The 23,612-nt window shown below is 41.2% G+C and overlaps 1 protein-coding gene across 1 annotated transcript in view; it reads right to left on the bottom strand.

Moving 5' to 3' along the window:
• FBLN2 (fibulin 2) overlaps positions 1-15,914 on the bottom strand; it is a 115,379-nt gene extending 99,465 nt beyond the window's left edge. Inside the window, 3 exon segments of the mRNA XM_082211854.1 lie at positions 1,630-1,710; positions 3,471-3,504; positions 15,842-15,914. Of these exon segments, the coding sequence (XP_082067980.1) occupies positions 1,630-1,663 (34 nt within the window). The 5' untranslated portion in view covers positions 1,664-1,710; positions 3,471-3,504; positions 15,842-15,914.
• Positions 15,915-23,612: the final 7,698 nt, after the last annotated feature.

Here is a 23,612-nt window from a genome sequence, read left to right as displayed (position 1 = left end):
TGGGTTCACACTTAACACTGAAACATTGTTCATTTAGTGAAGGTGTGATTTGTTTGAATATCTGAACCCTGTCTGACAGACAAACCACAGTTTGTTTCCAGCAATAAACCATGATGTGAAGCCATAATTTCCTGTTGGCTCATGAACCATGGCTTATTTTAACTATGGTTCAGCATTACATCCCAACCCAGGAACCTTGTTAACCATGGTCTGTTTGAGTACCCCACTGCACATACAGTGGTACCTCGGGTTAAGTACTTAATTTGTTATGGAGGTCCGTTCTTAACCTGAAACTGTTCTTAACCTGAAGCACCACTTTAGCTAATGGGGCCTCCCGCTGCCGCCACGCCACCGGAGCACGATTTCTGTTCTCATCCTGAAGCAAAGTTCTTAACCTAAAGCACTGTTTCTGGGTTAGCGGAGTCTGTAACCTGAAGCGTATGTAACCTGAAGCGTATGTAACCCGAGGTACCACTGTACTTGCAAATCTACAGAGGCATGAGGCAAGAACAGCTGGAAAACAAAGTAACTTTGCAGAAACAAACTATGGCTTGTTTGATCATCTGTGAGACAGCTCTGAGGTTTATTCAATAAACCATGGGTTAAACAAAACGTGGCTTAGAATTATATGCGAACTCACTCATTATCTTGTCAGCCTAACTTTGTGACTATGCTAACAGTGAACAGAGACCTCTATTTCCATGCCCACTTAAAAATTATATAGCCCATCACAATAAAACAGAACATTCATAGTGATAAGGAAATCTGAAAAACAAAAGCAACCACCAGCTGTGGGGAAAACATTCTTTTGAAGGGAAGAACACTGATTGGTGAGCAAAGCAGAAAAGTATAGCAATCTAAAAGGAGGAGGGAAAGGAAGGCTGAAAAACAATAGAAGAAATTGGCATATGGGCTTGCTGTCCTAGACAGTAGAAACAAAACTGCTTTCATGGCAGTAATAATTTTTAAAACACACACAATAGGGGCTGATTCTGCATCTTTTGTTTATGTGTCTGTTGTGATTATGTGGCTTACAAATATGTTCACTTTAATTTTATAATTGGGGTTTATACGAGAATGGTAAGTAAATAGGTGTTTGCTTGTCTGGATGCACATGCAAATTTATGTGAAAGAGTTTTAAGGAAGTATGCTGGTAATCCTGTTAGGTTTACAGTTTTCCAGAAACACACACACACACACACGTTCGATATCATACACACGCAACCCCCCTCCCAGTGTTTCCATGTGCTCTGGCACTCATCATGGTGTTCCATGCACCAGAAGCAGTTTAATCATGCTGGCCACATGACCCAGAAAAGCTGTCTGTGGACAAATGCCAGTCCCCTCAGCCTGAAAGCAGAGACGAGTGCTGCACCCCATAGCCAAATTCGACTGGACTTAGTTGTCCAGAGGTCCCTTTGCCTTTTACCTTTTTACCTGCATATATAGAAAAGATAAATATCATGGACAACTTGAGTATGCAAGGGAGTATGAATGTGCTTAGTTCCAGTATTTCAGGCTTATGTGGCAAACTTTGAATAGAAAAATGGAGCCATTTAGTAATTTTGACCTTAAAATACAATGTTCATCTAATTTCATTATCCTCGTTATTTCTCCCTTAGGACTTACATGCCTGCTTGCTATCTGTGAACTTGCCTGCCATGCCTTCAGTTCAGAGTGCGGCCTACATTCTTTTTCTGCTGGGAACTTCTGAAGAGAATGGAAAACGTAAATGTAAAATAAATAGCATTCTTCTGCCACTAGAAATATTATCTTTAGAGCCAGCTTTTAAATAAATCTTCCCCCCCTTTCTTTTAGTGCTTAACTTGGTAATATATTATTTGAATGTTACTCCAGCATCCATGAATAGCCAGTTGTTATACCAGGGTTGGTTGGGGGAATGTGTCACTGGAAAGATCATACACCTGGGCTATTCTCATGAGACCCTTCCTTTTCCTCTCCCTTGCACTATTCTAATTAAACACATATTTTCAGCCACAGAAAAATCAAGTTTGTGTTTTGACTGGGCCTCTCGCACTCATGTGGACATGCTGTTATCCTTAGCACTATTCTGGTAGGATTTTACCTGGTGGGTTCTTACTGAAATGAATAAAACTGCATGGAAGATAGATATAGCTATTTAGATATTAATATAGATGCTATAGATATTCACTGCTAAGTTTTGAAAAGCCACAAATTAGTCAATGGATTGTGAAGGCGAGAGATGTAGAAACAGAAGGGCTGAGTTGTAGTCCTGCCAAACGGCATATAAATTTCCTTGTGCAGTGTGCAGGATACCCTACAACTGAAGGTAAGAATTGCATTTCCAGTCTAAATCCAAGATCTCACGGCATTCTCTCACTGGAAACAGACAAAATCTTGGACGTACAAATCTGGATTAAGAACAACTGTCAAACAGGCTCATTGAACCCTGCCATTTTCAAAGGCGCTTGCTCAGAATTTGACTTTTGAAGTAAAATATTGGGATCCTTTCTATTTCGATGTCAGCATTTCTAGTTGGTTCTAAAATGACACACAGATCATGCCGGGGGGAGGCAGGGGAGACAGGTTTTTGGGGTGGTGTTGAGGGACGGTTCTGGAAAACGTTCTAGCTCACATAGCACAAAGCCATGGTTTAGCATTATGAGGATAAGGCTAGGCTAGCCTGAGGTTCCATGAATTTCCCTTTCTGCCTCTGGTGCAGCCACAAAAAGGAGTATAGGAGTTTCTGCATTTCATCAGAACCCTGAACAGTGGCTAATCATATTAACCACAGTTTGGCTTTCTATTAAGTTTTTGCCTAGCACCTTGGCTAATTCAATGAGAACCTAGAGTCCTGTTGATAGAGGAACTTCCACCTATCAAGGAACAGCCAGTTCTTGAGTTGTTGGAGATGGGGACCCAGCCATCATTAATCCTCTTTTTCGAAGCAAGCTTTGCTTAAACATGATTCCTGTATATTCCCTAAAGGACATTTTTGGATTCCACATGGTGACCAAGTGCAAACTCAATGGCTTCAACACCAGCAGCCCTTCCATTGCTGTTTACCATCAGCCTGATCAAAAAACAAAAACCTCTGGAACTAATGCTAATCCTTTACATTATTAGTTGCAAATGATGAGGATATTAGTGATCAGTCAATGAGCCACGGGAAATCTCAGTTTTGATCCCAGTTATCCTGGCTCCCCAAGCTGCCCAGGCTGAATGCTAGGAATATGTCAAAGCTGTAGGACCCCTCACCCATGACTATCTGATCTCTTTAAGCCACACTTTTTTTGTTACCAAGATTCCCCCTGGCCAGGACATGGTAAATTTGGATGGGGACGAATAAACACCAGCCTTCGTCATTATGTACTGAGGCCATGATGGATTACGAACTAATTAAAATTCCTTCAATATCCCGATTGTATATATTAGCATATCATATGCTGAAACAAATCAGCATACAGCCTGGGAACTTATTTACTTACTTAGAGTCTCCAAGTTCATTATTCATCTTTGTAACTGAAACAAAAAACAAATTATGTAGTTCAGCATATTCCTGGTGCCCATAATTACATAAAAATACATCACATGCAACATGACAGAAAATTCTACAATATGCATAGGAAGATGCAGCCAGCATAGAGATCTCCCATGCTCACAACTGGCACAATTTTTCAACAATTTTACATGCTGAACCAAGTAAAAAATAGTGAAACAATGTTAACATGCAAGAAAACCTGTAGTCAAAGGTCATCATAGGGGTCAAATCGATTATAGTACTTTGTAAAAAGGAGACAGATTTGCAACCAATCAAAAATGTGGGAGGGGGGCCTGAGTTGCAGCCTGTAGGAATGCATTTTGGAAAGAATTTGGTTTAATTGAACTGGTCCACATACTAGGGCATGGGTAGGCAAACTAAGGCCCTGGGGCCAGATCTGGCCCAATCACCTTCAAAATCCGGCCCATGGACAGTCTGGGAATCAGCGTGTTTTTACATGAGTAGAATGTGTGCTTTTATTTAAAATGAATCTCTGGGTTATTTGTGGGGCATAGGAATTCATTCATTTCCGCCCCCCCCCCAAAAAAAAAGATAGTCCGGCCCCCCACAAGGTCTGAGGGACAGTGGACCGGCCCCCTGCTGAAAAGGTTTGCTGACCTCTGTACTAGGGAATATTGGCTGGGAATAGGAGCAAGCGGGTTGGGCAGGGAGGCAACAGGAGTAGCAGGATAGGGGCTGTGGCAAGGACAGGGGATTATATTTTGCTTGCATTTTCCTCCATTTTTGTCGGCTGTATATATTATATATGATGTTATCCACCTTTGGGATAAGACAGGCCACAAGCCAGAATGAATAAATGCATTCACATATACATACACTGACCTTCCCTTCTGCATGTATAAAAGGTTACTTGTGTCTTTTCCACAGGCTGCCTCTCATACTTTCCTTTCCCACTCTGTTCTCCAAGGCATACACAGGTTATCCCTCAGAAATACAGGAACTACCCAAAGTTTAATGTTTCTTTGCATGTTTTCCAAAGGGGCTTGGGTATTTAAAATATTAAGCAGAATGTGAATTTATGAAGGCTCAATTCACTGCAGGCAATTTTGCTGTTGAATTTTCTCTAGATAAATTGCAAGTATCTGTTGTAACCAAGCTCACACATTACACAGAGACATGCATGCAAACACGTCACCACAGAGACATGTATTTCTCAAGATTTTTGTTCTAGAGTCATGGTATACCACAGGGATGTTGCCTTCCACTTCAGGTAAAAATAGGAAGATAGAAATATGTTTATCAGCTGTTTTCAGCAAACCAAGACTGTTCCTGAAACTGTTGAATTTCATGTTGGGAAATATCAGCATCAAAGCCCAGCATCCAGAAATCTTCCATAGTATGTCAGTCTTGGTAGTGCACCCTGAATTGTCAATTATACTTAGTGGTTTCACCTTCTGCTATAGCCATATCTCCAAAATAACAGATAAGATTTGGTTCAAGTCTGATAATGAACTCTGAAAAAATCAAGGGACATTTGTATCACAATAAATCTCACCACAGGAGTATTTGCTATTTATTGTAATAAATTGTCCGTCAAAGTTGTCTAGACAATGCCATTTTCCATGATTAACAGTCAAATTTGATTGCAATATACAGTAGCATGTTAATTGCACCATATTTTGCTTTCTCCATATCAATCTCCAGCATGTTTTGGTTGCAGCCTTTCTATGATTTTCCACACTCTGACAGCAAGAGACTGATTGCTGCAGATAAAACTGGAGTCTGTTAATGTGCTTATGCTTTGATCTTCAAAATACTCATGAAGCATCTAAGAACTCCAGTTCTCCAGAGGATAAGATGCCAGTCATACCATTTTTCTAGCCCGGCTGGTGGTCTTGTAATGTGGGCATATACACATCAGGCCTTTTTAAAACATTTTTTATAAAAAAAATTATTGTGTTTCACAAAGAATGACCCCTGCTGCTTTTCAAATAACACTTTTCAGAGCAATTTAAATGTATTAAACTGGTTCCTTTTCTGTTCTGCACTCACATACCTGTTACACTTCCTTAGATAAAAGGTTGCATTTAACAACCAATTAACTACTCTCCTTGTGTAAGCTCATCCTTAAAAAGATGAAATCTTCAACCTGTTATTTCTTTTTAGAGAAAAGACACATTTGGCTTCTGAATGACAAATATAGATATAGTACAACTCCAAGGCTTCACATCTCTGCTTACCCTTATAGCTGGGACCAGTCCTACCATTAGATATAGTGAGGCAGCCACCCCTAAGGCATCTGATTTCAGATGTCATGCAATAGTAAATTAAATAACCAGCAATTTGCTGCTAAGTGGAATGATTTGTCTCTGGAGCCAAAATGACTTGGCTGGCCTTGGGCATTATGCACCATGACTTGGAGATGGGGAGACTATTGCTGCTCTGCTTCAAGGAGAAAGTAACTTGAGCTGCGCACCTTCCAGCCTACTTTCCTTGACAGTCTCTGCTCTCCATTAGACAGCGAGCTCTGGCACTAAACACAGATACTGAGCCTTTACTTAATAACACAAGAAGTATCCTTCGAAGTCCTGCATTCTAGTCTCACAGTAAGCAAGCAGGACACAACCACAATAACCCTTTCCTACTCATGATCCCCACCAACTGATGTTTCGAAGCATTCTGCCTCTGATACTAGAGGTAGCACAAAGTCATCATGGCTAGTAGCCACTGACAGTCTTATCCTCCATGAATTTATCTAATCTCCTTTTAAAGTGATCCAAGTTGGTGGCCATCTTGCGGAACCCAATACATAGTTAAATTCCACAGTTTAGCTGCATTGGGTGAGTTGGCATAACAGCTGAATGGGTTAAATTGTTTCTTGGAAATTAAGATGTGGCATAAATGCATCTGGCTTTTCCACTCACACCAGCAGCTTGTTTAGTTTACTATGAAACTCAATTGACAAAACAAACTTTCCTAATAATAATATATAAATACCAATTAATGTCATTTAGCTGGAGGCGAAAAATTATTGTTTAATGCAGGACAAGCTGAAGCACGTCTTTGAAATACTCAGACTGAAATGTTAATCACTACCACAGATTTCAAACAAATTGAATTCAGACAAATGTTTCAGGAAGAGGGGAGTTTTTAATGACACAAAACCCAAACATGCTGAGAAACAGTACTTTCTAGTTTTTCTCCAGGAATGGAAGCAAAATCTTTGAAACTGAAGCTTAAATCTGTCATGCTGTTAATGAGTCTGCAACCATTAACCATCAGTCAAAAGCTTGTACAAAATCTCTCCATAAAAGATAATGAAATTAATTTGATTCGTTAAGATACATAGATGCATGCCTTTCTCTTTGATGTAAAATGCTGCCATTCAGAAATAACAATATCACCAACTGTAGAGGTTTCTCCAGCAGATTCTCCCATGTAACTCATGTTTGCTTTTAAGTGTGCTGTACTTTGAATAAAGAACTGTGTGAAGCTGTCATGAGGGATTAAAACTACAGTGTCAACAATATGCAAACATCTCCCAGTTCTCTCTCTCTTTTCCATCAGATGCCAAGGAGACAGTGTGAAACCTTAACAAGGGTTTAGAAGCTGGGGGCGGAGGAGGCTGAATGTAGGCTAGCAAATAAAGGTTGAAGTCCTGTTCAGAGTAGACCTACCAAAAATAATAGACCCAAAATTAATGGCATACCTTCCAACACTGGAGTGAGGAAAACTGGGACACAACCTTGACGGAGGACATCCCTCCTCTCACCTCTAGCTCCCTCCTTTGCATCTTTGTGCACTGACTTCAGCCACCACTGCCATGGTCACTGCCACCAGTGTGGCCAGTGTGGTGCTGGCTTCTGGCTGGAAAGGCACAGTGGAAGGAAGAAGAACACTGGTGATGGTGGGTGGGGCAAGGTAAGTTTTGCTTCTGTCTTTTGGTCCTGAACTCTGGTGTGAGCCAATTTACTTGCGCCACAGCATGGCGTGAAAAATGGGACACCTGGGATTGGGGTCAGAAGCCAGGGTGGCTTCTGTAAATCTGGAATGTCCCAATTTAAATGGGACAGTTGCGCAGTATGTAATGGGCCCAAGAAGGATTCTTTGCTACACTATCCATTAGTTACAGTAGAATCCTACACTACAATCCGGAAATTTCCCATTATGAGAACTGATCTGAATTCTAAACACTCTGGACTCTGCCCCTTTCATATATTCTCCTCCGTGTTTCTAAAGTACATGGAGAACACCAGCTAGCTACATCCCAGACATTTTATGCTGTGAACCACCTTGAGATTGTCAGGTGAAGGGCAGTATACAAATTAAACAGAGGAGGAGAAGAAGAGGAGGAAGAAGACGCTGTTGTTGTTACTATTGTTACTATTATTTGTGCTCTGGACATAGTCCCAGATATTGGCCCATTTTGATGAATGTATGAAAAAAGGCTGGCACACAGGGAACCTCTGGAGAGAATCTTGTGAAATGGTCTTCTCTCCATAAAGTAATGGAAGTAGTATGGTGGGCACAGCGTTGTACTATTTATTCAGGAATTGTGGAGGCATTTGTGACCACTGGATCAATCTTTGTGGGTCTGTTGCTGTCCATTCTTCCCCACTTTGAAGATTCTTCTCAGTTCTTTAACAGACATTTTCTACCATAACAGAGCAACTTTAGAAGTGCACAAGGGTTTGGATATACCAAACAGGGTTTTGTTGTGTGTTTTTTAAAAAAAACTTTCCCCCTTTGTAATGGGACTTTCTTCCTAATCATGTTTATTTAGAAGTGATTGAAGGGTGCAGTTGTTTCTTCAACCTTTGTATGGTGGAAACCTTCTATACAATCATGTTCACTTTTCTTTCCTTCATCTCACATGCTTTCTGGGGGTAAGACTGATGAAAGGAGTGCCTTAACTCAAGGTATACAGGTAGAAAAGATCAAAATGTTATGTGCTTTATAGTGGGAGTACCTCTCCTTGGAAAGCAACCAATTGAAGAACCTTTGGAAGCATTCTACAACCTACAACCATTCTACAACCAACTTGCTTCTGGGATGGGAAGTGCAGGGCAAGATTGAGTGGGCAGATCTTGGTGACAAATTTTATTTTTAAGCTGCTTAACTTTACTGGAATTTAAAATATTGTTTTTCCCCTATATTGTGTTACAGCAAAGCTTCAGGATCACCCAATCAAAAACATTTATAAATATACATGTTTTGGGGAAAGGGTTTTAATGGCAGTGTTAGAAACTCAGATCTATAAGCTAATCACCAAATGGCTCCTTAAACCTAGGCTATGGTCGCCACAACGGAATGTCTAGGTGCCTTTTTCTGCTTTGGAATTTATTATTACTATTACTCTTAATTTCATTTCTATGCCACTTTGTATTCTAAAGAGAAAACCTGAAAGCGGTTTACAGTGCATTAAATAAAATAAACAATAAATAAATAAAGCAATAAACAAACAAAGCAGTCCAGAATAAATCAAATTCAAGCTTCAAGGAAAATATATAGATTCTTCTCTAAGTAACATTTTTCTTTTCCTATATTTATTTACCTACAATGATAAAGCTGCCCCATAACAGATGTACTCTAGGAAGCCAGGGTGATGTAGTGGTTAGAGCGTTGGCCTATGGCCTAGGAGATTGGGTTCAAATCCCCACCCAGTCATGAAGCTCACTGGATAACCTTGGGCCAGCCATAGTCTCTTAAACTACCCCACAGGGTCATTCTAGGGATTAACTGAGGAGTGGGGTGAACCATGTACTCCTTGGAGAAAAAGGTAGTATGTTAAATACATTAAATAAGCTCTTCTACTTAGCTGCTTAAGAAAGCTGGAGGGCTCAGCTAGTTGGAGATGTCAGTCACCAATGTGGCATTCAGAGATCTCCAAGCAGTTGAAATTGGACCAGCACCAGCGGCAAAATGAGAATTTAATGAAAATCTATGTTATTTACCAGATCTATCTCACATGGGGCTATTGCAGACCAGGACACATGTTGGAAACCAGTATGCTATTTTAGATGTGCTTAGAGATGCCTAGCAGATTTACTATTCACAGAACATCAGGCTTCAATCACTTACAATAAACTGCTTTTGAAAGTTAGTCTTCAAAGCGGGGTGCCACGTGACACACGGGGGTAAGGAAGTAATGCTTGTGAATTACAAGCTACAAAATTGTGGGTTTGTCTGGTGGCTAAGACTGTAATTCTAACCCCAGTTTCTTGGGAGTAAGCCCCATTGACTTCAATAGGACTTACTTCTGGGTAGACAGGTTAGGTATGCATTGTAACTAACCTTTGGAAAAAAGCCAATATATATATATAGGTTGCATTATTATCTTAATTCAATTTGCAAACCCTTGAGGTCTGGGTTTTTGTATACTACATGGAATCTATGCATAGTAATTGCAAAGGCCAGTCTTTCTGGGAATTTGGGGGAAATACTTACAGTCACATTATGCCCTTGATGTATTTGTGTGGTTCTCAGGATCTTAATGAGCTTGGAGCTTCATACCAGATTTCCCCCATAAACCAGAATCACATTAGAATATCTGTTTTGGTTTCTTTTGTAAATTATATATTATGTTCCCTTATTACCACAGGAAGTTATTGTGGTCTTTTCCATAAGTAACATGTGGCTTGCAAACCAGTCCTGTACCAAATGGGTTGTGCTGTACTTTATTAACAAATAAAAAGAAAAGGCTAAAGTGAAGGCCCTTGTCCATCAAATGTTGTATTACTGTGGCTAGTCTCATTGCCCCAAGTTGTATTATTACCTGCTCAAACATAAATACCAGATGAAACAGACTGAAAGGAAGGAACGAGCACTTAAGCACAAGTCTGAGCATGGGTCCAAATGTTCTGTGCAATACCTATTTCTAGAATCTAACTGCAGAACAATTCTTAAACATTTCACTACATGAGGAAATATGACTCATATCCAACACCCATTTCTTAATCACTTGGTCTGTGCTGCCCAAAAAGCTTTACCTTCTATATTTATCCTTATTTCTTCTCCTGGAGCCAGAAAAGTGGTCCCAAGCACCCCCTAATATCACAAAATCTTGTTTAAGATGAAATTGGCTGTTTTAGGAATCTTGCACTATCTTGTATGCCCTTACAGCCAGGAATATTCTCCTAGATGCCTTCCTTATCCTACTAAAATTGTCCAGTAGCACCTTAGAGACCAACTAAGTTTGTTCTGGATATAAGCTTTCATGTGCATGCACACTTCTTCAAGCTTATACCCAGAACAAACTTAGTTGGTCTTTAAGGTGCTACTGAACATTTTTTTTTAAATTTATTTCGACTGCATCAGACCAACACGGCTACCTACCTGAATCCTTAACCTACAGTTTTTGCTTTTCTGGGGCAGGACCATTGTGCCTAAGTCCGCATCTAGCTTGACCCTTGTTGACTTTACAGATCCAAACAGTCCACAGAGAACTGTGTATCAAAAAGCCATCTTCCAACAACAGTTTGCTCCAGCAGATTTTAACTCATCACCAAGGAACCTTCATGTCATTTTGTCAAAGCTTAAACTCAAGGTTGGTCCTAAGTGACAGGCCTACACAGCAAATCCACAGCAGTAACATTCAACTAGAGGTCAGCTGGCCGAGATGAGCCTCACATGCCTCAGTCAACTGTGTGTAGGCTGACCCATTAATATCATAGGGTTTGGGTGTGGTCAGGGGACAGAGATTGACAAGAGAGAGAAACTCCTGTGAGAGAAACTAGAAGAGAAACTCCAGTGTAAAATCTGTCATGGGCCAGTAAGGTTTTCCAAGTCTGACTGCTAGCATCCATTCAGGATAGAAGGGAGATGCAGTTATTGGTCATTCCGAGGCCCTTTACTACACAGCTGCCAGGAAAGCTATGAGGCATACGAGCAACCTCCACACATGCATTTTACTGTCCTATTTCGTTAAAGTCTCCTAGACAAGTACAAGCCCAAATGTATGATACAATATTCCTACCGCTTGGCATAAATGGGTGAAGGCAAGTCATCTGAGCATGGTAGCCACTCCATGAAATGTTCTACTTTTGTCAATTCTTCATTCCTTTGAAAACAAGCAACTTCTTATTCGTTTTCCAGTAAAGGAAAATTATAAACGCAAGCGGGATTAAGCAAGGGAATATAACTCATTATTACAAGGAAGCAAGAAAATGAGCTAATGCTCAAGCAATCCACTCACGTTGCCCACAGTCCGTAGACAACAGATAACAGAGCCAGTAAAAATTAATGCAACAGAAGGAAACATGAAGAAACAACTGACATGAAAAGAAAGGCCTTCAAGAAGATGCAGTTTTCAATCTGATAGAAAGCACCACATGTTATCAATAAAATTAATACTCTATATATGTCTGCAACACATCTTCTTCCCCAGTGATAAGAATCGAACATTTGTTCTAGATTACAATTTGATTTATTAGAATCACAGTATAGACAGTGATCACTGACAGGGAGAGAGGGAGCCCAGGGTGGGGCCCAATATACAGTGGTACCTCGGGTTACATACACTTCAGGTTACAGACTCAGCTAACCCAGAAATAGTACCTCGGGTTAAAAACTTTGCTTCAGGATGAGAACAGAAATCATGCAGCAGGAGGCCCCATTAGCTAAAGTAGTGCTTCAGGTTAAGAACAGTTTCAGGTTAAGAACGGACCTCCGGAACGAATTAAGTACATAACCAGAGGTACCACTGTATATAACTCACAGTTTGCTGCCCTTCCATGACACCTCAAAGCACTCTAGCTAATGGTAGGATGAGCCCTCTGAGGACCTGATGTAGCTCTTTAGTGGAAGTGGAAGGCCTAAGTGGACACTTTCACATATTACATAAATATATAAATTGTTTGATGGGGCCCATGCATAGCCTGGGGTACACAGACCCAGGGGTGGGCGGGTCATGCTTGCCTATAAAATGTTAAATATTTTGAACCCTTAGGTGCAATACCATTCTTGCCCAGTGTAGCATTTCTGGAATACAAATGTACAAAAAGCCGAAGACCAAATTGGGATAGACCTACTAACAAGCTGCTAACTAGATGTTGAGGAGATGTCAACACCCAGTAAGACCCCAGTTTATGAGGACCCACCAGGCAGCAGTAGTCAATATGATGCTCTCCCAATGTGACTGGACTCCATCCCCCATCAGCCTGGCCAGTGTTGAGGGAAAATGGGAGCTGTAGTTCAGTAACATCTGGAGCTCGGCTTCTACACAAGAGAGTAAATAGACGGCCCTTATTCCGATGTTTGAACAAACCAACCTCCTAGGTCTTTGGTCCAATCTAGTAGGGCACTTCTTATATTTTTGTATATTTTTAACTCAGCTGATATATACTGGGCTGGCTAGGGCTAAACTCTAGCCAGTTGGGTCAACAAATGCAACAATTAGCCTCATATACAGATGTATTTCTATAAATAAAGAACATCTGTTTTTTTGGCTGATTGTAATAGATCATTAGTTTCTGAGCTTATTATCCTGGACAGTGACCACTGTTCTCCACTGTTCTACGGGTTCTTGGTGTTTTGCGCCTATCTGACAAAAATAGCACATTTAAGTGTACATAATGCCTTTTGACTGGGTAATGTTTGAGGTACAGAACCACAAACAGCCCTTTTTCAAGACAGAATTTAAATTCTTTTTATTTATCTTGTTTCCTTACCCAAACCCTGTTTCTTCCATACAGATGGATGCGATCTGTCAAAGACTTGGAACATTTTATCCCATAGCAGAACTTGTTTAAACTACCATCTGTTCTTTCTAGATGGGCACAATAGGACCAGGAACTATTTACCATTCCATAAATTAAGAACAGAATTTGGACAGCTTCTTACAAAGATGAGGTAAGAATGAATCGGATGACTTCTGCTAGCACATCCTTCATAATAAACCAATATCAGGAGTTGTCTTTTTGTCTCTTGGTTAAGAAGTCATATACTGCTTAAGATGCACAGGGATGGCTACTGTGACTTCAATGGAGATACAAACTGGCCAGTTCTCTAGCTGACCCTCAATCGGTTATGCATTATGATAGTATATTGTAGGTAGAGATTTATTAGTATGTAACACTACAGTTTAGATCAGGCTTCCTCAACCCCAGCCCTCCAGATGTTTTGAGACTACAGTTCCCATCATCCCTGACCACTGGTCCTGCTAGCTAGGGATCATGGGAGTTGTAGGCCAAAAACATCTGGAGGGCCGAGGTTGAGGAAGCCTGGTTTAGATCTTTGGTTAAATAGTGGAGTCAAAGATCTGGACACCTATTTCAGATCAGTACAGTGGTACCTCAGGTTAAGTACGTAATTCGTTCCGGAGGTCCGTTCTTAACCTGAAACTGTTCTTAACCTGTAGCACCACTTTAGCTAATGGGGCCTCCCACTGCCGCTGCGCCACTGGAGCATAATTTCTGTTCTCATCCTGAAGCAAAGTTCTTAACCCAAGGTACTATTTCTGGGTTAGCGGAGTCTGTAACCTGAAGCGTATGTGACCTGAAGTACCACTGTATGTGAACTTTGGCCTGGCTCTCCTTTTGTCATGAATTGGCTGCATAGTCCTATCTTCAGTGTCCATTCTCTCTTACAGATTTTCTCCCACCTAATTCTTCTAGCTCTGACCTTCTTTTTTCTCATTCTTTTATGTTTCTTAGCATTCCAACTTTCTTATTCAACTCCATCCTGGATATACTGCTTTATGAACCCACTGCCTCCTTCTTTCTTAGGGTCTCCTTTGAAACCCCCTTTCCCCAGACCCTGATTTCCTTTGCCCTTCTCTAGGATTAGGGCAGCTGCTGTCTGCCCAACACACATTTAACACAAGGACAGCTCAGGCAATTGCTGACAAAAGCTTCACTTCCCCTATAAAACTCTTTAATGCCTTATAATATAGATGATTAATTCTCTTATATTCTGATGCATCTGTTATATTGTATGCAAGAAACACGTGTGAATGCACAAAAATGCTCCTTTTTCTGCTTCTCACTAGTGTAGACACACACACACACACACTATCCTCCATTCACAATCAGCTCTAACATTGTCTCAGCTCCTGGAGAATTAGGTGAAGTTTAAAAGAAAAAAAAATGTGCTCATACACATTGTATCAAGAGACCTCATGATTAACCAGCAACAGGACTTGCAAAACAATTATGTCTTTCATTTGTCTTCTACATAATGAAGACAATTACTCCATTCTAAAAAAGAAATATCAGATTGGAAGAGAATCTATTCATCAAAAGATTGCAAATACACATACACTCTCTTTGCTAAAAGCAAAAGGGAGACAGCAAATTGATTCATTGTTATGGTCTTCTTAGGGACAACTGTTCATCAGAGTGAACATGCAAGTTCTGTAAGCAGTGTTAATGAGAGTCGTGCGAGTTACATTTCATCACATGCCACAGTGAAAATGTAATCCTTATTAAGAGAAGACTGGTGCTTGGAGTATGCTGTGTCTCATAGCATGTTTCCTAATGCAGAAAAAAACCCCTAAACATAGCTAATTTTGATTGATCTGAAGTGATTCAGCTATGACCATCAACTGAATATACTACCCCTTGCTTACTCTGCACTCTTTGTAGCTGTTGTGATTCCTTAAGAATTCACATCACAAGAAATTCTGCAAAGAAATGACTGCTCCCAAGCATTTTTCATCACACAAGCCAATGGAATGAGGAAAGGAAAAAAAGCTCATGAAGCACTCGACACTGTCAGAATCTAAATTATTCTCTGATATTTTGTAACACACGCAATCAGCTTTTATAAGGGCCTGACCCTGTCAGTCTCATATGGCTCACATTCAATCTGTCACACTGAATCACAACTCCTCCTTGATTTGTACCAACAAAAGCAAACTTAACTTTCTCTAAGAATGTAAAGTTTAAAAGACATTGCTTAGTTCAGCCCAAAGCTCAGACATAGCATCTAAAGCAATTGCTTCTCATTAAAAAGAATGCATAAACCAATTTAAGATGTAATTAATAATACAAATACTTCTTTCTGCATCTGAGATACCTTGCAGAAAAGTAGAATGCAAAAACTCTGTATGCAACCTTCACCATAGTTTTTACAGTCAATAGCTAAAAATACCCACTAAATCATTTTACATCTGCTAAAAGTTTTCAAACCTTGTCAGACAGAACAAACTTAACAATAACTTTAAATGCTGAGAGGTAAATCTTAAGAACAAAGCCTAGGAATAAAGAGGACAGCAATATATACTTTTAGAACTAGCAAATCACAATATGTAGCAAAACTTTGGTTTTCTTATGCAATAATAAAATTCTTATGCAATAATAAACCTAATAGATGCATTTAGTTAACTATTACAATGCACATGTGGGTAGATTTACAGACCTGTGACTATAGTTACAGTTTCTTATAACCTTTTGTCTCCAGTCATATTACTGGTCCTCTGTTTCCAAGTGCTGCTTTCAACTCACATCCATTCCAAAGGAACTGCCTAGATTTTGTGGTGTAATCTGAGCAGGGAAGTACCATGTGCCTATGATACGGTTAATTCACTTTTTACCTCCCTCAGATGTGCAACGGGGTGAGGGGAGAGCACAAAAATGGAAATACTGTTTTTCTGTTCAGCAGGATTTAGAAATTAACAGCAGCATATTTATATGTGGCCATTTTGGATTTTTTGTGTGTTTTATTGTGCATTTAAATAGATTCACTGCCTTGAAATACCACCACTTGGCTTTCATGCAGACCAGCTCTAATCCTGCCTGCTTGGTACAGATCTTTTTGCTAACTTTTTCTAGAGGCTCTGGAGGGAGTTGAGAGGACTGAGGAGATCAATCATACTCAAAGTAACAGTCACACATTGTGCAGAAGCACAGACTTGCCAGCACCGCCTGTGCGAAGAATAGACTAAAAATATAATGGCTAGTTTCTCCTACAATTTAATCTTTACGACTGCATGCTAGTTGGGTTATGTGCTGCTTAAAGTCGTCTGGAGATGTATGAAATTTATTTCTTCGCTAAAGTTCCCTAATTGGCTATCAATGTAAGCAATAATAATGGGCATTCTTCCCTGATATCTTGATTTGCTTTTTCTTTTCTGAACCCTTTTCTTTCCCATGAACTCTCATCCACATCATGGGATGCTGCAGATTCACAACTCTTTGTGGCTCCCCCCCCCCCAGTTGCCCCCCATATCTACAGTTGAGTCTGGAATGAAAATGTAAGTGAAACAGAATTTGATGAAGACACTTCCGTTGTCTTCCCGGATAGCCCAGAGAGACACCTGGAAGGGAAAGCTACATGACAAACAGCTGCAAGAGGAGATTAAAGATAAGCAACAGCAAGGCAATTCAGAATAAGAGGAAATAGATATAAAACTAGAGCACACAGGAAACACAAATGGTTTCGTTAAAATTTGTGTGCTAGTTAAGCTGGACTCCTTAGAAGTAAGCAATTTTTCTTTAAGTGGCTTGTAGAATGGGATATTTAAAGACATTGCACTTCTAGGTCATGCTAGAATTCATGGTTTTCCCCCCTACTTCTGTTATCGCAAGACAGCTGGAGTGAGACTCAGTCAACCTTCTCTCACATAAACAGCATACATCCCTTCCGGTCCCTGTATTTTGAATGTGTGTTGTTGTTTTTCAGCATCCCATAGACCTACCCCTCTCTGCTTCCCTCAGAGGATTTCCACTGAGTCATCATAATGTTTGTGAATATTCCATGACATTACAGCAGCTTGGCCAATAGCTAGGCAGACACAGGGTATGGGAAATCAGTTCTTAGTCCATTGTGAAAATTCATGGAAAATAAGATTTAGCTGATAAGTATGGTAATTGTGGAAGTGCAGACACTGCTAATATATGTCCCGGATAAAAGAAATGGAAAGAGTCCATCCTTCCTTCACAGGTGTCCATGCTGTCCCCCCCACAGGATCATACACAATTCTGAAAGGTCTTGAGTTGGGTTAGCATCCTCCAAATAGTTCAGAAGGGTTGTATTTTAGCCCTCATTTCTTCTGGGGTTTTTTCCTGAAATTTTGCCCTCTATGTGTATAGAGAGAAACAATCATTCTGCTACTCCATTTATGTTTTTGAAACCTTCAGTTATTCAGTTTACTACTAGCTAGGCCAGGCATAGGCAAACTCGGCCCTTCAGATGTTTTGGGACTACAATTCCCATCATCCCTGGCCACTGGGCCTGTTAGCTAGGCTGATTCAAGAGCTTTTCTCCTTCTCTCAAAATAATAGAATACAAGGTTACCTCCAGGATCAAAGAGATGGTGCCTCTGAATACCAGTTGCTGGCAATCAACAACAAGAACTGTCGTCCTCATGCCGTGCTTTGGGACTTCCTATAGGCATCTCTTATTTTTCAGCTACTAGAGGCAGAAAACCTTCTCTGCCATCTACAAAGCCATTCCACACAAGGGCTCCGGGTCCTGCTCCACATTGTGTGTGCTTGGCACAGATCTGTGATGACATGCACGTGCACTGGCGGAGGAAGAGGCATGCGGGGGGAGCGCACCACCCCTGGCTGTGCGATCTCCAGGGTGCCATTGCGGCTGCCCACCACCACTCCGCCACTGCGCACGTGGCACACATGTGACATCACATGGTAGGAGGAGGCCTCCAGAAAGCCTAATGGGGCTTGTTGCAGTCTCTGGAAAACCCAACGGGGCCCATTGTGGCCATGGGAATGCATGCCAAGGCCCATTGTGGTCTGCAGAAGGCCTGACGGGGCCTGTCATAGCTGGAGGCAGGCCGCAGTGGGAATCATCAGGCCTTCCTGCAGCCACAGTGGGCCCCGAAGGGCCTTCTGGAAGCTGCAACAGGCCTCCAGAAGGTAAGGAGGTATGTGGTTGGAGAGGGGGTAGTGGCAGTGTGCGTAGCCACTCCAGGGCCCTCTGGATTTGGCTGCCCCTCTCCTCAGCTGGGTGGAGTGGGCTCCCAGCGGGAGCATATGTTCTCCTGCTGGTCATGCTGATGTCAAGCAGACATGCCCGCGCAGTGTGCGTGGCCCCACCGCAAAAAATTGTGGGTGCCCTGCCTCTTAATGGGGTGTGTTGTGTGGGCTGGAGCCCTGAGAGCCCTGCACACTCGGCACCTGTGATTCCACACATTAGTCTCCTTGGCCATCCACACTTACAACCCAAAGTACTTAATACAGTAATGTTTTGTGAGTTGAGTTTGCTCATGAAACATGCCCACCAGCAGAAGTGGAGCAGGTCATTTTTGCCAATTCACCCTTCCCTTGAAGCCAGCCATGACTTCTGAAAAACTGTTCTAGAAAGGTGGAAGACAGCACTGAAGGTACCACTGGGCACTGCAGGGGAAAGAAGATTGGTGGCAAATGTCTCCCCCTCTTCTCCACCAGTAGGAATCTCTACTGGATAAAGGGCCCCTTCTCAAAGGGCAATGCATGGTCCAAGATTCAGCATGCAGGAATCATTATCATTGACCATGATGGCTAGGGCTGATGGGAGTTGGAGTCTAGGAACACCTGGATGGCTACAAAATCTCAATCCTTGGCCAACGTAATAATTATTGGTACATTTATTTGCCATGATGATGTCTTATACAAGCATGTTCATATCCACAGAGCTCTGTTCTTATGCTCTATATTATTTCATAAATATAAACTATTTCTCCTTTAAAAGAAAGAAAGGATAGTTTTCCTTTTCTTTTTAACCAGTGTAAAACTATAAAAAAAAATAGTAGTCTGGCATCATCTGCAGGAGGGTCGCTGGTTGTTTCATGAGCTAGTGACGCTCATTTGACAAAGCCACTTCCACCCTACAGAGGAGGTGGGGTTGCGGGCTTCACAGCCCTGTGCGATTGGGGGGATTCCCGGCTGCGTCACACCCTGGCCAGCCAATCGGCTGGCTCTGGGGGCATGGCCTGCCCTCTTGAATGCAGGACGTGACCGGGGATCTCCCTCTTTCCCCGCCTGCCAGCTGTTTCTGCTTTTCCCACCCTCCCGCTCTGTAAGATTTCCATTCCTTGACCTTGCTATGTACCTTGGTTGGTCACCGTTGAGGGGCCTGGTAGGGGCCTTGGTTGGTCGCCGTTGAGGGGGAGTTCCTAGTTGACGTGCATCAGAAGGACTCCCCCTACTGGTGGTTAACCCTTCCCAGACGGGCTGAAGTTGGATATAGTCAGGACCAATGCCTAGGCCAATACCGCTCATCACCTGTAACCAATAAAGTTGTGGCCTTATTTAGCCCATTAACCTTAATGATTGTGTCATGTGTCTTTATTTCCACTGGGGGGGGCAGGAATTCGCCATGCAACAGCAAGAAGCCAAGACTTTAGTGTCATCAGTGGAATATAGATTCAGCAGACACCTTCTGTTTCAACTTTTAAACACCTGCTTTTCTATTCCATCAGCTTTATGCAGGCAATTAAGAATACATCTTTCCATAACAGTTAATATATTTCTGACTAACTTTTTATGTGGTTTTTATAGTATAGTTTATGCATGATTGTTGTGATTTTTTTTAAAGAATATAAATGCTCTGATGTTTTTCTAAGAACATAAATATTGTTATAAATCAAATAAATAAAACTTAACTATTAATTGCATTATTTCTGACAAAACTATTTCATCTTATGGTACACCTTTCTTGAGCATTTAAAAGCACTGTGCAATTTGTAGATTGCAGGCATCCTGATGAAATTAAAATAAACATTCCAGCCTATTAATCTAGTTCATAAATCCATTAATGGAGTGTTTCTGAAATTATTCCTTTAAACATTCTTGGTCCCAAATTGTTCCAATTAACCTCATGCTCCCGGACGCCAAGCTACAGAAGTATGTTAGCCAATTAGTAAGCCAGAGACTTCCAACTCAAATAGAACTGGTAGACTCGCTTCAGGAGGTACATAATGGGTGCAGCTCAATTCTATTGAAATAAATGGCAGAAAAATAATAATAAGCGGGATAAAAGCAGCATTATACCACCCCAATCCAAAGACCAAATGAGTCAAAGTGCTAGCAGATGGGCTAATGGATAATCTAGGTAAATTCTCTTCTGCCTACTTGCCTGCTTCAGAACTACACACCTAGCGCATTCTGGAAAAATAAAAGGAAGGCCATCAGGAACAGCCACCCAAATGTGCTCTGTGGCTCATCTATCCCCAAATGAATGATAGGTGGGCACACCTGGTACAAAATAACAAACTCATCCATTGGGATTCATTACTCGTGACATTAATTTCAGAACAAATAGAAATTGCACCAAGCAAGCTCCAATTGGTTAATTCTTATCATTCATTTTCAAATGAATTCAACCCCCACTCAGCTTTTAAAGGGAAGCTACCTACAGTATCGTGCATTTTTGGCAATGGCCCAATGTCTATTCCTCACTACAGTGGTACCTTGGTTCTCAAACGCCTTGGTACTCAAACAACTTGGAACCCAAACACTGCAAACCCAGAAGTAAGTGTTCCAGTTTGCAAACTTTTTTCGGAAGCCAAACGTGCTCTGTTTAGAGTTTTACGCTTCCGATTTGAATGCTACAGTTCTGTTTTGAGTGTTATGCTGAGGTCTGTATGTTTATGCTATTTATTTTCCTTTTTTGTGGTTCTTTTTGTTTTGTTTTTGTGACTGTGTGGAACCCAGTTCAGCTACTGAGTGATTGTGTGAATGCAGTACATTGTTTATTGATTTCATTTTATGGATCAATGGTCTCATTAGAGAGTAAAATTCATGTTAAATTGCTGTTTTAGGGGTTGTTTTTAAGAGTCGGCTTAATCCATTTTGTATTTCCATGGGAAAGCGTGCCTTGGTTTTGGAACACTTTGGTTTTGGAACAGACTCCCGGTATGGATTAAGTTTGAGAACCAAGGTACCACTGTACTTAATTCGTTCCGGAGGTCCGTTCTTAACCTGAAACTGTTCTTAACCTGAAGCACCACTTTAGCTAATGGAGCCTCCCGCTGATGCCGCGCCGCCGGAGCACAATTTCTGTTCTCATCCTGAAGCAAAGTTCTTAACCCGAGGTAATATTTTTGGGTTAGCGGAGTCTGTAACCTGAAGCGTGTGTTACCTGAAGCATACATAACCCGAGGTACCACTGTATTTGCAAAGGGGGGGGGTTTACAAGCAAGATGTCCACAGATACTTTCTTGCCAAGGCAAACATAGTGACCAGTGTGTCTTTCTGAAACTTTCTTCACTTCAGGTCCTCAGTGAACTAGCTAACCTTTACCTTATAAATTATTCCAAACTTCACAAGGGGAAATCAGCAGCCTTAGTGGAAATAACCCCTTTTTACACTGGTTAAGAAGAAAAGGAAAGGAAACAACATCCTTTGTTTTAAAGGGGAAATGGTAAAGAATAGGAAAAACCACTAAATGCTCAAACTAAACCTTTAAAATTTGATTTTCCATCTCTGTTGCCAGCAGTGAGAGATGTCTCTCTGCTCTCATATAATTTTCAACAGCCAGAAGAAAAGCAGGTTTTGCTAACTGTGGTTGCTCTTTCCATTCAAAATCCTTGATAACCAATGAAAGCTATGATAGCAATCTGCTTATGAGAAAATATACATAATATAAAATGAATCTAGATAATTAATGTATAATGTTGTTTTGGGGGAGCAGACTATGCATGCCCACTCACACCACAAAGAATGTATAACCCACCTACTCTCAGCAGCCAGAAACATCATAACCAGACACTAGAGAGAGCTGTCAGGAGAAAGCGTGGACCAATGGTACCAAATAGTGTGGGAAACAGCCTTACTAGAAAATTTAACCAATAAACTGAAACTAACATGGGGACAAATAGAAGAAGACGCCTTCACCCCAGTATGGCTCCCCTTTATCACATACACAGCCCAACAAGACAACGACAAGAATCCACCAACAGCATACAAATCAATTTGGCTAACCTGATCCAAAACACACACACACACCACTCACACATGAAAACAAAGTTCACCACAGCCAATCACAAACAAACAACCACCCCCTAGGCCAACCCCAACCTCTCTCACCACCAAAGCAACACAAGTGAATAGTAAGGAGAACCCACACAAGCAATGCTGACACAAAACCCCACATATACACTATGTAGAATAGAAACATTGCCACCCGACCCTAGCCCTACTCACCATGCCCCCTCCACCTCTCCCCCTTTTCTTCCTAATGTAACACTAATGTCTCAACAAATGAAACTGATCTATAAAAAATGTAACTTGAAAAAAGAGACATAGCACATACTTTTGTAAACCAAGAAATCTTTAATAATAAAAAATTAAAGAATGTGAACTTTGAAAAACTGCTACAGAAAAGTTTGCATCTATTAATTTTGATAAAGTTGCATTTTTTATCTACCAAGCTGATATCAGACATTCTACAGTGGGCGCATGCATGCTCCAGTTGTTTCCGTAGAAAGTTCTAATATGTGCAAAAGACAGTTTTCTCTCTCTGACTCTCTGACACACACTTGTCACTCATTCAGTGATAAGGAAGCAGCATAACCCCCCTTTGACCACAGCAAATGAACTGATTTCAGTGGCCATCCCTGATGCTTGTCCATTTTATGTTCCCTGAATGCCTCTGATTTTACACTGGGGACAGCACAAAAGTGGAGAACACGCTTTTAATCCCCAGCATCTGCAGATGGAGGTTAGAAAGATTCTTGGGGAAATAAAGAATCCTGAAAGAGGTGCTGTTGAGATTGCTGCATTGCATGGGTCTCAAACAAAGATGTGCTCTCCCATGACCACATTCCCAGCATGTTCAAACTCCTGTCTCAGCAATGTTTATACTGGCTTGGTCATGTCCACAGAATGGAAGATGGCAGGATCCCCAAAGGACATGCTCTATGGAGAGCTGGCTTCAGGCACCAGGCTTGTTGGTGGACCAACTCTGCATTATAAAGGTGTCTGCATATGTGACATGAAGGCTACAACGTTAATCCCACTGTGTGGGAATCCCTTATAGATGACCCACAGTGTCTGGAGACAGTCAGAGAGTATATATCAGTGACCAGAGGAGAAATGACAGCTAAGATGAGTGCAGAGAGAAGAAACGCCATGGTGCATCTGTAACAGTGAAACTAGATGCTTTCATCAGCCCCAGTTGCAATTAAACATGTCTCTCCCATATTGGCCTCTACTGCCACAGCAGGCACTGTAACCTTCCAAAAGTT

This window comes from Podarcis vaucheri, assembly GCF_965113315.1.
Source record: "Podarcis vaucheri genome assembly, chromosome: 2".
In the NCBI taxonomy this organism is placed as follows: Eukaryota; Metazoa; Chordata; class Lepidosauria; order Squamata; family Lacertidae; genus Podarcis; species Podarcis vaucheri.
This window is presented reverse-complemented; position numbering and strand designations above follow the sequence as displayed.